The sequence below is a fragment of the Antrostomus carolinensis genome, unplaced genomic scaffold, assembly GCF_000700745.2.
Source record: "Antrostomus carolinensis isolate BGI_N321 unplaced genomic scaffold, ASM70074v2 scaffold2939, whole genome shotgun sequence".
Lineage (NCBI taxonomy): Eukaryota > Metazoa > Chordata > Aves > Caprimulgiformes > Caprimulgidae > Antrostomus > Antrostomus carolinensis.
The window spans coordinates 153,946-167,929 of NW_010337694.1; the positions used below are offsets into that span (position 1 = coordinate 153,946).

Consider the following 13,984-nt stretch of genomic DNA (forward strand, 5'->3'; position numbering starts at 1 on the left):
GCTAAATTTAATTGATGTCAAGCTCTCTTTTCATGAGGTTCATCACTTTTCCATATATATTCTGACAAGTAACTGAAACTAAAAGCCAGTGTCTGTTTAAGCAAATCAGCAGGGGTAAAAACCCTAAACTTTTAAGATGTAAACTGTTTTATAAACATGTCAAGTTAAAGCAAAATGCCTGCACCAAGAGGAGACCCCTTCCAACCCTGCATGCTATGTTCCCCGAGTTCTCACATTTTCTAAGCCACTTTAGATCAATTTCCTGTCACACACAGAAGAGGAAGTCAAACTGTTTTGCTACAGTTAAAGCTTGTAAGAAACCAGAATTTCTGTGAAAGAAGGTCAGACTCTAGCTAGGAGTCTCGCCTGCCCTCTCTTCTCTTCTCTCCTCTGTAAGGTCCGTGCAAAGGAACTGAGAGACGTCTGCATCTCCAACTCTTACATTCAGTGCATGCGTTGAGCCCACTGCTAAAAAAATAATTTAAAAAATCTCTGAAGAAGGCAGACAGAGGCTCAATAACAACACTTTCATTAGATACGATTTTGTTGCCCTGTTGAATCAGAGAGATCCCATTTCTCATGATTTATACATGTATTTTTTGTGGCCTTTGCCAATGTCTAACAGAACCAGCTTGCTATTTGCTTTCATCTCCGAAGCGTTTTAAGAAGTACAGGGATTCCAGGGTCGATACACTCTACAAGGACCACGCAGACTGTCCAAAAAGTGTCCTGTATCATTTCTAGCCATTACCAAACACCTTTTTGGAAGGCTTGAAGTATCATATAGATACTTATGGAAGCGAAACATTGATTTTGCTAATTATCACTTTATTCCACATACAACTATAGCAAATCTTCACAAAATAAAGTCTGGACTTTTTTCTTATTTAATTAGACAGAAAAACTTTTCTATGTCTACACAGAAGCATCACAGCAAAGAGTAAGAGGGAAGAAATCAGGTTGAAGAGATATATAGAGAGATAAGAGGATCTCTCTGTTCTGGGGTTATGTTCAGTCATCGCTTGCAGCCTAACTTGTAATTACAGCCTTAAATTAGCAAAATAAGTCATTTCTCTGTTGTTGGGAAGCCTAGTTTCATTATCAGTTCTCTTCCTCTCTTTTCAAAAAAGGTGGATTATGTGTAAACTTTTTCTTAAATATTAACTATAAAATAAACTGACATAAATGGATAAAAGCACTAATCTCACACAGGCTACAATGAACTCAGTGTAACCAAGCTTCACCAAGAAAAAGCACCCAAAATCTATTTTACTCAGCTTGCCAGAAAAAAAGTACTTAAGGGAATGGTCATGAGGCTGCACATCCACTGCAAATGAAAACTGGGCACAGAACTCAGCACGCCTGGTACCATGTTGTTCCCTTCTCCATCTTGCAATTCACTCCAAGATACTAAAATTAAAGTTTGAGTTGTCTATGCATCCATGGTAAGGCTGGGGAGAGGGACACGACACAAACAAAACTCCACAGAATCAGCTGAGGACACACAAAACCCTCACGTGGAAAACCTTGTAAAGAAGCGACTGCACAAGAAGGAAGTTTTGTAAATTTAACCCTTTTATAGTAGGAAAATCAGATTTTTAAGCACTATACAGCCACACTTTAAAAAAAAAAAAAAATCTAAAAGCAAATTGTCTCTTTTTCCCCCCCTCTCTCAAGTGTAAATATTTTTCTGTGGCTTTTGGCCAAACCAGTGAAAAGGGAAAATGCTAGAGGACAACAGGACAATTATTTTAAAACAAAAAACCACACAAATATTCACTTTTCTCCCCCCAAATAACTGAAAGACTCGTGGGACTAAAAGCAGCGTTCAGGGTTTGGGATTTTTTTCTTTACATGAGCAGGTATCACAACAGAAGTGTGTTACATTTCGGAGGCACACACACAAACAGTGGTCTACAGGCCCTTAACGCTGTTTGTCCCCCATGCATCAGTGCCCTGCCAGTTGGCAAGCCCGAGCCAGGAAGCTGTCAATTCCAATCAAGTTTAGGCGATGCAGTCCTATTAAAGAAGTCTTGCTGGTTAAGGGGCGTCCACTGTTTCCAAAGCATGGGAAAAAAAAAAAAAGAAAAAAAAAAGAAAAAAAGAAAAAAAAGGGCTCTGCTTTCCTTAGATTTGAGCTGGCAACTTTCACTGACTAGAGTTTTCAAGGAGCTATGAATGAGCTTAACAAAGGAGTTCTGTGGCTAGTTTCTGGCTGAAATCCATGTCAACAGTTTTTAAGGTCACAGGTCACACTAACTAACATTTATTCCCAGCAGACCCTGCTCTAAACACAAGCTGTAAGTAGTACAAATTTGGAATTTTTCTGTAATCCCTTGAGATATTCCTGATCCTTCCACATGTTTCTGCTCAATTAAAAACAATTCTCACTTTGCACCACAAGAGAGGCCCCTGCTCAGAAATCTTATTCTATCCTAAGAATAAATGGACAAAGACTGCAATCAAAGGGAAGGCAAGGGGGGAGGAGAGGAACTCACAACAAATCACACCAAAAACCTCAAATAACTCCATACAGAATCACATTCAGTTAGTTACATTTTCTGCCATCTGTCACAAACTATTATAGATTCATTTCTTTTTATCTTAGAAAAAGAGTGGTGCAGAGCTTAGCTATTTTGGCCGAGAGGGATTTCCACACAAATGTTTCTGCATTTCACTTCAGAAGAATGATTTTCATTTTGGGTACAAAAGCTGAATACCCACTGAAAACTTCAAATTAAGTAAAATCGAAATCAGAGTTGCACATGGTTATAGCACCTTCATAAATCAGCAACTCTGCCCAGGAAGTTTGTGAAGCAAAGCAAAACTACGTAAAGTTTTGTCTTTCTTTTTTTTATCTTTTTTTTTTTTTACTTTATCAAAACTTGGAGCAAAAAATCTTTGACTTATATTATTAGTGCTCCTTCAAAAAGTTAGAAGTAGGTGCTATAGCTCACAGTTTAACAAATAAAGCAGAAGTTCTACCAGTTAATAATAATAATAATATAAAAAGCAAGGTACCTATTACATGGTTACAGGAATGAGATTTCTTGTCCACCAAGTTCAACTAAGTGTGAATAAATCTTGGGGGCTGCAGGGCAATACAGCCTGTACAGCTCCCTGCCCAGCTCCCCACAGCACCCCAGTGCTGTCAGACCAGTAACTACCATCATCTCTTCCAGGTACCAATGGTCACGTCTCTTCTCAGGAAGTTTTTGCCATGGTTGCTGCGACTCTTTTTGATAGGAAGGGAAAAACCAGCACAGAGGCAGCCTCCGAGGGATAACGGCTGTGTATGGTCTGGCAGCATTTCCCTAACACCTCCCAAAGCTGTTCTCATAATAGCTGGAAAAAAGAAATTTTGCAAATTAAATATAGAACTAAATTGACCAAAATGACGTTGTGGAGAAACTGCAGTTAACAAGGCAGCATATTTATCTGCATAGATGGACAAGTCCACTGACTTCTGATCACCATGGCTTTTACGAGTTTGGAATCTAAAATGGAGAACTGTAAAGAATGTTCTGTCCAGCTTTATAACTTAAAAAAAACCAGTAAATCGTAATATTTTACAAGTTTAGTGACATCCTGGAAAAATATATTTAAATACAATCAGTGAAGAATCATATATAAAACAATTTCTAGATTTGAACTCTCTACCATACATCAGTAATCCAGACCACATTAAGAACGTAGTGTTACACACAACCTGGTAAGTCAGATTTATATGGGTTGCCAGACTGCACTGTACCAGTGCTGGGGTTTGGGGGTGTTCTGTGGGGGTTTTTCTAAACACATTTTTATTTCAGAGTGGTTTTCATTCAATTTTTCACATTACTGGTCTCAGAATCTCAAATCAAAAATAAGGGACTATGAAGCAAACTAAGTAACAGCAAGAACACTAATTTGAAACCATTCTGCCAGTTATTATACTTGGCCTTATACCTACTGGCTACAAGTTCAGTTAAATGGATACAAAAATATTATTTCTCAGTTGGACTACTAAATTTATCTTTTAAACTCAAATATACACTGCCATAAGAGAAGAAGATGTTTAACACTAGGGTCAACTTGGTGAACATGCACGTGATTATGGGGTTTTTTAAAATCTATTTAAAAAATGCATCGTTCAAGTTGCCATTTTATTATGTTACGTAACCTGAAATCATTACACTGACTTACACATTTAAATCAGTTCATACATTTAAATAGGCTACCATACATTCAACACTGTTGTTATTCTATATTTAAAAGCAGTATCTTTCATAAACATATAACTTATTTTGATAGAATATAAAATAAACACACATTTGAAGAAATGACTGGATCCTATCTATTTATAACCTGAAGAATTTTTCGAGCATTAGTAACGGGTCTTTACATTGAATTCTGGAAATATTTCAGAAGACAAAAGATAAAAATATTTTAATAAATTAAACTTGTTAGTTTTATTATATAAACATTCTGCAATAAGGGTATCAAGAAAAGTATTCAGACTGAGTTAACAACATTTTTTACATTCCTAAAGCAGAACTTTTTCTTCCTTCACAATTACACAGAAAGATGAAGTTCTCAGGAGTCTGAGATTCTACAACATATAAAAGTCAGGACAAAAAACTCAGCTCCAATGAAAACTGATACGCGCTTTTAAATAATGTGCTCATACAAGAACTCAATCTCTTTCTCTGAAGAGAGAGAAAAAAAAGCAATTTTATGTTTCAATGTATCCATAGAATTTAGAATTTCATATGTTCAGCAGCCTCCTCTTAGCTTTATCTACTCTATTTTCATTTTCTTCAGCCATCTTCAGACCATCAGAAACAGTACAAGTGGAAGTGTGATGCTTACAGGAATTTCAGCCAGGAGTTTTTTAACTCCGGCCTTCTAGGAGCAGACCACATACAAAAAAAAAAAGATACAGCTTGTCACTAAATTCAGAACTATCTATATTGTTCACCCTGAAAAGTCCATGCCAAATCTGATGCAAAGTTAGATTAAAGCAAACCTCTAGAAAGAAAAAAATTCAGCTTCTCAATGTATATCGAATAGGATTGATTTAATTTCAGTCCTTGAATGAAGTCTTAGAAAGAATAAAAAAAAAAATCTGTGGGCATGGAAATTTTTCTAGGATGTTAATATTACCAAATTAGAACTCAGAATTTGATGACTTGGACATTAGCTCTCAACTTAATATTCATTCATCATTTGGAAAAGAAAAAAAATAAAATAAAAAGCATATTTTAGTTTTGTAACACATTGTATTGAAAAAGGTAGTCCAGAATTCCAAGTTACCCAGGGATTTTGATGCATGGCACATGAGCTTGTGGAGGTTTTTTAATTCACTTCACTGTTTAGATCCTCCAAAGCCCACCAGCCCGCCCGGGACACTTGTTCTGTGCTTCTGTCCGCCCTCTGCTGTCTGAAGTGTGGAAGGTGGTCAGCAGCGCTGCGGAGCGCTCCACAGCTCTGGGTCACAGACAATATCTGATCATTGGGTCATCATCAGCTAGAAACCAAGTGAATAAAAATCGAAATGGAATAAGAGAGACAGACTCGGTGGTTCTACATTAGAAGAAAATCACAGAACACCTTGAAGATGCCGTTTCTAAACTTAACCAGATTTCCATAACGCTGTGTGATGCTGTCCACAGCAGGAACAAAACTGTGAAACTATCTTGAGAGCAGATTTCTAAACAGTGCTGGTTAAAGCAGCCAAAAGACTTACTCTGCACAATGGAACTGCCTTTCTGCTGGCCACAGGAGCTACATCCATGTGGGGAACTTTACCATACTGAATTCCAAGAACTGCTTTACTGTAGTTCACATCCACATCCATTTGCCATGCGGCATCCTTTAATTCATAAAAGACTCTGAGGAGAGTCTCATTAACTGGATGCTGCAGTCCTAGGGACAGAGCAAGTCAATCTGTGTAATGCTAATTTACATTCTTTATTATCCTCTGAAACTTCCATTCACCTGCATTAATGGTGAACTTTCATTTTCTCATTAGTTCACAGGAGAAAGAAGCAATAGGAATGAAGCTGAGTCTCAATCCATCCACTGCTGTAACTACACTGTAATGCTGAATTACTTTTTTTTTGGTTATGAGTTGAAGCAGAAGGCATTTAACTACAACATAACTCCTCCATTTCTTCTTGGCACTCACTCAACATAAGGGAGCTGACAGCAAAGAACTCTTATCCAGGAGAGATCAAGAAGGGACTGGTACTACTCCTCATTCAGATTTTCTTTTTAATCTGGGTTTCCCCTGTAATTTGTCATTAATCAGGAAAAGTTACCTTATGTAACCAGACACTTTGCATGTGAGAGTGAGTGAGCAGCCCAAGCACACTGGAGAGCAGCTACAGGGAAAGAGCTAGGGAAATACCTTCCTGTCTTCAGAGCACCGTCCATATTCCTGGATTGCCATAGCTAATAGTAGTTGAAATGTCTACTAGAGAAAAGAAAGAACGAAGGAAGGCACTGAGAAAACACCTGCCACCCTGCCTCCCACACGATTAATCAGTAGTTTTGATGGATTTCACAGTAATTTCTCCAAATATTAAGCTTCTTCAATAAGGGCCTAGTAAGCAAATCACTGCCGTCAGTATAATGCCGAAACACAAGGCAACAAACATTTGGTATCTCCACCAGCCTAGTGCCAGCACAAATGGCACAGACACATTCATTCTAAATACATCCATCAATCCCAAATCCACTCCAGAGCATTGCTGTATGCAACCCAATGAAATAAGGAGTGTCCTGGCTCTTGATAGGTGCTCCTGAAATTCTCCAGAGGGATCACATTCGGTAACACATATACAGAAGGTCCCATTCTGACACGTGCAACACACAGCACTTGTAGGACGAAGACAAGTTATTGTTCTTACACTGGATTCTCTCATGTGAAAAGCAAACAAGAGACAAATGAGACAGATTGTTGCCCATTCCTGCCCATAAAGGAAATTGTCCTCATTTGTGATTGCCTGAGCAATTCTTCAGTCACCTAGCTGGCTGTTCAGACAGGTAACTCTGAGCTATCCTTACCTGGGCCATTGCTCCAAAACTTCCAATTGCTCATGACCATGGAAAAAGCAGAAGGCAGACCATTGTTAAATTTGTTTAAAACAAGACAGGCTGGGTGCCATGTGGAAATCTTCAATCCACAGAAGTTCTTAATGGAACTAATATATTGGTAGATATTAAAACTGATTTTACTTGCATCATTTCTTGCAGCAAATGTAAAAATAGAAAATTATGGACTGTATTCCAACATTTCTGTGGGAGGTCATAAAAAACTACTCTGACAGAGCCTCTTTGCCCGTTTTATGTGAAATGCATTGTTTCCAACCTCCACCAGCGGTCTTTATTATGATAAACTCCACAAAACTCAATAGGACAGAGTATAGCTCATACATACAAACTTGTAGGACGCGGAGAGCATCAGTGACATTCTCTCAGTTACCAACAGATGCTTTGTTAATAAAACTTGCATATACAAATGTCCACAAAATGTCTTAACAAGATCAGTTGTGACAGTTAAAGATAACAGCTGCCATCACGCTATGTCATATCAAATTACTGCAAAGAGACTTTTTTTTTTTCCACACTGTTAACTCAAGAACATTGACTACAAACAAACAGAGTTATCTACAGAGCAACTCAAAGTGCAAGATATTTTGCATCTCTTCTGCAGAAGAGCAGTGACTTTGAGGACCAGATAGGAAAATAATTTTGAACAGCTGGAAATTATAATTGCAGTGTAACACAGCAAAGTCAAACGCTGTTTCCTAGAGTCAGCCAAAAGCCAAACCACAGACCTACCTTAAGATACAGAAGCAGCTCTTGGCCCCAGAAGATAAGCGACAGAATCCAAACCTCTGTTTGCTGTCAATGTCTGTAAGTACGAATGTAAAGTTCTGCCCAACTTGGTTAACTGCATGGCTGAAAATAGAGTCAAGAGGAAAAAATTAATGCTGAGCTAACTCTGTGTCAAAAGTATCTAGTCTAAGTCATTGAACTTGTAACATTTCCCTTTCAGCAGAGTTTTTTTGAGAAATTAACTCTTAGAGTATGTACCCTATAGACACTTAAATATGTCAGTTGGTGAGGGAGAATTTGTTGTTGTTGTTGTTTTGGTTTGGTTTTTTTACTTTTTTATAAGTGGGAGGATAATGAAAATGCATTTATCTTTAAATGAAAATGGTTATGATCATCAACCACCTTCAATTCTGTACACACTGTACAAACCAAACTGGAGTTCTCTATTTTGGAAAACAAAACAAAACAAAACTACACAACCAAAACAAAAAAAACAAAACCACAAAACCCAAGAACCAAACCACCCAAACAAACAAAAAAACCCCCCCAAACCCCAGCATTTAAAAAAAATTTCCTGTCTTCAAAAATACTATCATTCACATCCATATTTTACCACTAATAGGTGATGCTCGAGATAGTAAGATAAGATCAAAATAAGATGCTTTACATTGAAAGCATGGCACTTTCTGAATGTTATTTATTAACAAAACTAAAGATACTCTTGAGATATTTCCACATTTGTCTAAAGTTAATCAAATGCTTATGTACAGTGATGGTAGATCCCATATAGACCAAGACCAATCCACCTCCCAGTTTGAAGAAATGCAGTGCTACTGTTTAACGGAAATTCTGACATTTAGTGGTGAAGTTGGGACTGGTGTAATTATTAGAGGACTTTTCATTTGATTTTGGATCTACTTCAGACCTCATAACAATATGAAATTAACACTTATTTCAGGTTATGTTCTAGTTTATTTTAGGTTTACAAGACTGACAAAACTGACTAGCATTTACATGGGTATCTCTGCAAGTCAGTCACAGAATGGTCTGGGTTGGAAGGGTCCTTTTATGACCATCCAAGTCCAACCCCCCTGCAGTGAGCAGGGACATCTTCAACTAGACCAGGTTGCTCAGAGCCCCATCCAGCTGGACCTTTAATGTTTCCAGGGATGGGGCTTCTACCACCTCTCTGGGCAACCCAGGCCAGGGTTTCACTACGGCTGATGGTAACCCCATTAAATTCAAGGCCATTTAACTAACAATCCTTCAAAGGGAGCCAATACTCTCTTCTATGATGCCATATATAATGCAACAAACAATTTATACACTCAGTGCCTAGAGGAAAAAAGGAAAAACAGACTTTCAGAAATAAGAGATGGATCCAGATCAGAAAGATGTCACTGTCCAGCTTAGAAAGAAGAATCCTTCAGTGGATTCCAAACAGGCAAGGAAAAACATGCAGTGATGAAGATGAAAAAATACTCCAGATTCACAGACAGGTATTTAACAGTATTTCAGTAGTCTGAGAATCAGACAGTGTAAGTGCTCTCATCCGACCAAATTCTAAATGTCAGCAGAGCAACCATTTCCATAAACCATACTGAGCTGCTAAGGGATACCAAAAAATCCCTTCCTGGTGCTGTGTTTTATCTGTAAAGCTTGGATGTAATGTTACTATGGTGATTTTAGTATGGTGTTTTAAAGGGGGATTATACGCTTAATTTTAACAAGGTTGAGAGCAGAGCGTGTGTGAGAAATAGCGCCCTGGCTGACAATTAAAATTACGAAACAGGGGAAAAAAACATGCTTCATTTGCAGCAGGGAGAGGCTTGTTTATTAAACAACTGTGACAAGTTGGTTATTTCCTCCAAAGCGAACCTGAAGATTTTTTGCATTTATGGGTTCTGCAGAAACTATGTCCAATAGGGCTCAAGTTTCAGTGGTAGCTCTTCACGTGGAAGGATAAACTTTACAACATAAAAAGTGGTTTTCCTAAGATCTTAATATCAATATTTAAGATTCCTAGCTTTATTTCCAAATGGGAAGAAGGTTTATTTAGAGCCCAACAGGATAGAAGCACCTTAAATCTCATCAATAAATGGGCAGACAGAAGTTAGGGATGGAGGAAAGGGGAGAGAGGAAGAGTGATTTCTTAACAATCCCCTGTCACTAACACAAATTAATCCTCATACGAAATTTGACTGTGGTGGAGTTCTTCACTCGGGCAGTTGGAGAATAGCCTGTACCTTGATCCTGCAACCATAAGAGTAGACACCTCATGGTCCACTGCCTAAAGGAAGGGACAATTAGTTCCTGGTGATTTTTGACACCTGGCTACAATATATTTAAAAAAAAAAAAAAAATCAATATAAAAAGAATTAAGATTCTGTGTCAATAAGCACCAAAATCTTCAGCACAGAGAACACTCAGATGTGCAGAAGATCTCGATTTGCCTCAAAATCTTGGTGTCCTATCATCATCATTTGAAATTGTGATCTGGCAGACACAACAGTACATCTTCAGCTTTTGCCACCTGATTTATAGAACATGCAGCCTTAGAAGAGACACTCATGTAGGTGAAGGCTTTTGTCCTTTCTCAGCACTTGTTAAAGAAATACCACTGTTTAACATCAAAGTCAGAAGAGCAAGACTCAACTCAAGTACCATTAAGCACACTCCTACCATCAAGAAGTTTCCACTGAAAGCCTGGCATAATACTGCACATGACACAGAATGTACTTACGTAAATTAAATTTCCCCAAGTAAAAGTCCTCACAAACAGGGTATAAATTGGGGACATGACTCTAGCAGGACTTGAAAACCTAGAGTACTCTAACTGATAATGCTGCTTTGGGCTCTGAGTTGGTGAAAGGAAAAGTAATGACTATTCTGTACTGACTACACATTCCTCATCATTTGTATCGGTATCTCTTCATCATAATTCATACTGATCATTTTTCCACAGATCCTGAAGAGATACCCTACACAGAGGATTACTGCAACACAAGGTATTAGCCCATGTTCCCAAGTTATTTGAACAATGAGCCAGTACCTCCACTTTTATATCAAGAACTTTAAAACCTCTCAGCATTGCAGAGAGACTCTAATACTAAAAGTGTCATGGCCAACAACAAGGCAACCCAGTTAACTGGGTTTTGGTATTTGGAAGGTCTTTACTGAAACCACTTCAGTGTTTCTTTCTCTTTTGTTTCAAATGAACAAAACAATATATATTTTTAAAAACCCTCTGAGGACTAAGAATTACATTAACTAGAGGTCTGATCCAACTCGCCACTTTTCAGGCACACACGGAGGGTTAATGTCCCACTAGAGAGTGCTAGTCAACTCTGCAAGACACCACTGTAAGGACCTTTCTAAAATGTGACTGAAGACAGTATTCCTTCTAAAAGCAATTTCATTTCATCTCAAAAGTAAAAGAAGTGTTCACTGAGAGACTATTAAAGCACTGTCTGAGGTGATTTCATTATGGGGCTAACTGCTCACTACTTTAAATAACTTTATTTTCAATGTAATATAAGAAATGTATAAATAAATGCTCAATAGTTGGTTAACAGTAAACAGGGAAAGAAAAGACCAACTACTGCAAATCTGTCACCTGTTGAGTTCCAGAAAGAGCCTCTAAGAACAGGTATTCAATCGGTTCTAAACTTGGAAGTAGCTAAAAGATTAAGAACATTTTACACTTGAGATACACTGTATTTTTCTCTTTATCATGGCCACATTAAATTCTTCTGTGTTCAGTGATATAACACTGTTTACCTTCTTGCTGTAACTGGCAGGTTAATTCTCACACAGTTCAAAGTGAAGTCAAGTTTACAGCACAGATGAATACAACAGGTATTTGTTTATATATATATAAACAAATGTGTGTGTATTTTTACATCAAGAAGAGAAGTAGTACACACATCTCTCTCAGCTGCTTTAACTTGGGACATCCTCTACCTTCTCAAGTATTGAAAGTCCATTCTTCAGTTTAAATCCAGTACGCTATGGGTTACAATCTCTCCTTTATGTTCAAAATGGTTGGCTTACAGTCTTTTCAGTGACAGTCTGTGATATTCAGTCTAACAAGCAACTCCAGAAATGGGAATCACTTTCCATTATGTTCTCATTTGCACCCCATATGGGTTTTCAGTGTTCTTATATTTCAAAATGTTATATTGCTAGGGAAAAACAAAAAACAACAAAACAAACAAAAAGCCCTAGCTACAATAAACCTACACATAGTAAGCATAAATATTTCTAGTAGAAACACATAGATAAGAAAAATACATCTAAGTACTTCCCCTTTCCCTCCCCTTAGGAAAGGAAAAAGATACTCAGCAAAAATTGATTCCAATTTATAAGAAGTATTTGTGGCTTTTAAAGGTCATCTGAGTCAACCAGCCCTGGGTAAGGAGCCCAGGTTGACAGCCCAGGATATTCAAATTCTCTTTTTATGTACAAATCAGGTACAGTAGAGGCAGTAGTAATGATAGGTGTCTCCAGCAGTGCTCACCAATGTCTCTCAATCCTGATCTGCAGGAAGCACCCGGAGGGCTGAAAGTCCCTATCGCCCGCACGACCCAGTCAAGCTTTCAGCTTCCTCCAGCCCCAGAACACCGCGCTGGAGGACACTGTGCAGCAATGGTTTTATTGTGCAGACTCCGATCTCCAGAGAAGCAAAGTGAGATTTCATCTCCCTTCACAGAAACCAGTGAGAGGTATTTCAAAACAACTAGGAAATACCAGCTGCCTTACGGGGGGCAGATGGGCTGGGGGGAGAACCGAATAAACAAGTAGTGATACTGGAAATGGATGCTGATTTATAAAGAAAATTGATTTCTACTGTAAATATCACAGATTTCACTGAAATAAGAACACGATTTCTAGCAGTTTAATCATAGTTAATGCCAATTTCATCAATCAAAACCATTCAGTGTGTTAGCTGACCTAAGTAATGCGAACCAATTAAATGATGCTCACAGATGATACGAGCAGTGGTGCATCCTTTCAAAATTTCAATGCTTGGTCTTTTCATGAAACCATCAAAAATAACTCAGAGTAAAAGCAAAATTTAAAAAATTCTAAAAAAGTTCTTGAGTTTTCTAAATTACAAGAATTAAATATTTTCAGTTCCTGTCCAATTAACTGTAACAATTTTTCCCCCAAAATTAGAAGCCACATTAAGTAGCCACCAAGTAAAGCACCAGCATTCCAACAAGATCAAGAGGCCTTTAAATGTAAAAGCACTTAATTCATTATTCTGTCCAAATTCTGGCAATTAAGAAATAAAATACATGCACACACAAAGCTTTTATATTAATATGCAGATTTGACAATTACTACCCAAGCATTTTCACATCAAGCATTACATAGAAGTAAAACAAAATGCACTCTCACTGCTGCTACTGAACAGCTCAAACTTTTAAACCTTTTTTTTTTTGATGGTGCCCATAAAAACCCCAGGATAAAGTGATTCTAAGACTATAATTTGCACTTGGGTGCTTTAAATCACAGTCAAGCAGACAGAACATTAAGAATGGTATGGTTTTTATTTTCTACAGTGGTTTTATTGACAAGCTTATTTTCTTGTAAAGTTTGAAAAGCTAACACTACCTGTCCACATAGAAGGGGAAACAAAACTTGGTCAAAGTCTGTAGAACTTCCTGTGGAGAGAAAAAGAGATAATTTATACATCTATTGGGACCAATAAATCTAATATTAACCACATCACACAATTTCACAACTTTGCCCTGAAGAAATAAGAGACAGATGAAGAAATATGGGCTTTATCAATTACATGGAAGGAGTACCAGGCAGTCAATCACGTGAAATAATAAACATGATCAAACTTCATTAAAAATGAAAAATTAATCAAGATTCACACATGGGCAGGCAGCAGGAGCCATCCAGTAATTCTCCAAAGAGTAGGAGGAGGTTGGGTTGTTGAGTGTTAACACCTCTCTAGGGACAATCTCTACCCTGACCATATGGATCATAGTGAATAACACCAAACCACATGGGTTTGGCCTGGCAGGACCACTTCTGCTGGCACAGCTTTTGACTGTTACCTAGGAACAGAGGTCTGGGGGATTAGAGAATACTTCCTAACATCAGCAAGATAAATAACAAAAGATAAAGCCAATAGGTCTCATAGCAG

The 13,984-nt window shown here is 37.8% G+C and overlaps 1 protein-coding gene across 1 annotated transcript in view; it reads right to left on the reverse strand.

The window, feature by feature from the left end:
• The window catches only part of LOC104530603 (DENN domain-containing protein 1A), a gene marked incomplete at its 5' end in the record, with an annotated part of 179,147 nt that overhangs the window by 125,052 nt on the left and 40,111 nt on the right, over positions 1-13,984 (reverse strand). Inside the window, 2 exon segments of the mRNA XM_029086801.1 lie at positions 7,825-7,944; positions 13,441-13,490. Of these exon segments, the coding sequence (XP_028942634.1) occupies positions 7,825-7,944; positions 13,441-13,490 (170 nt within the window).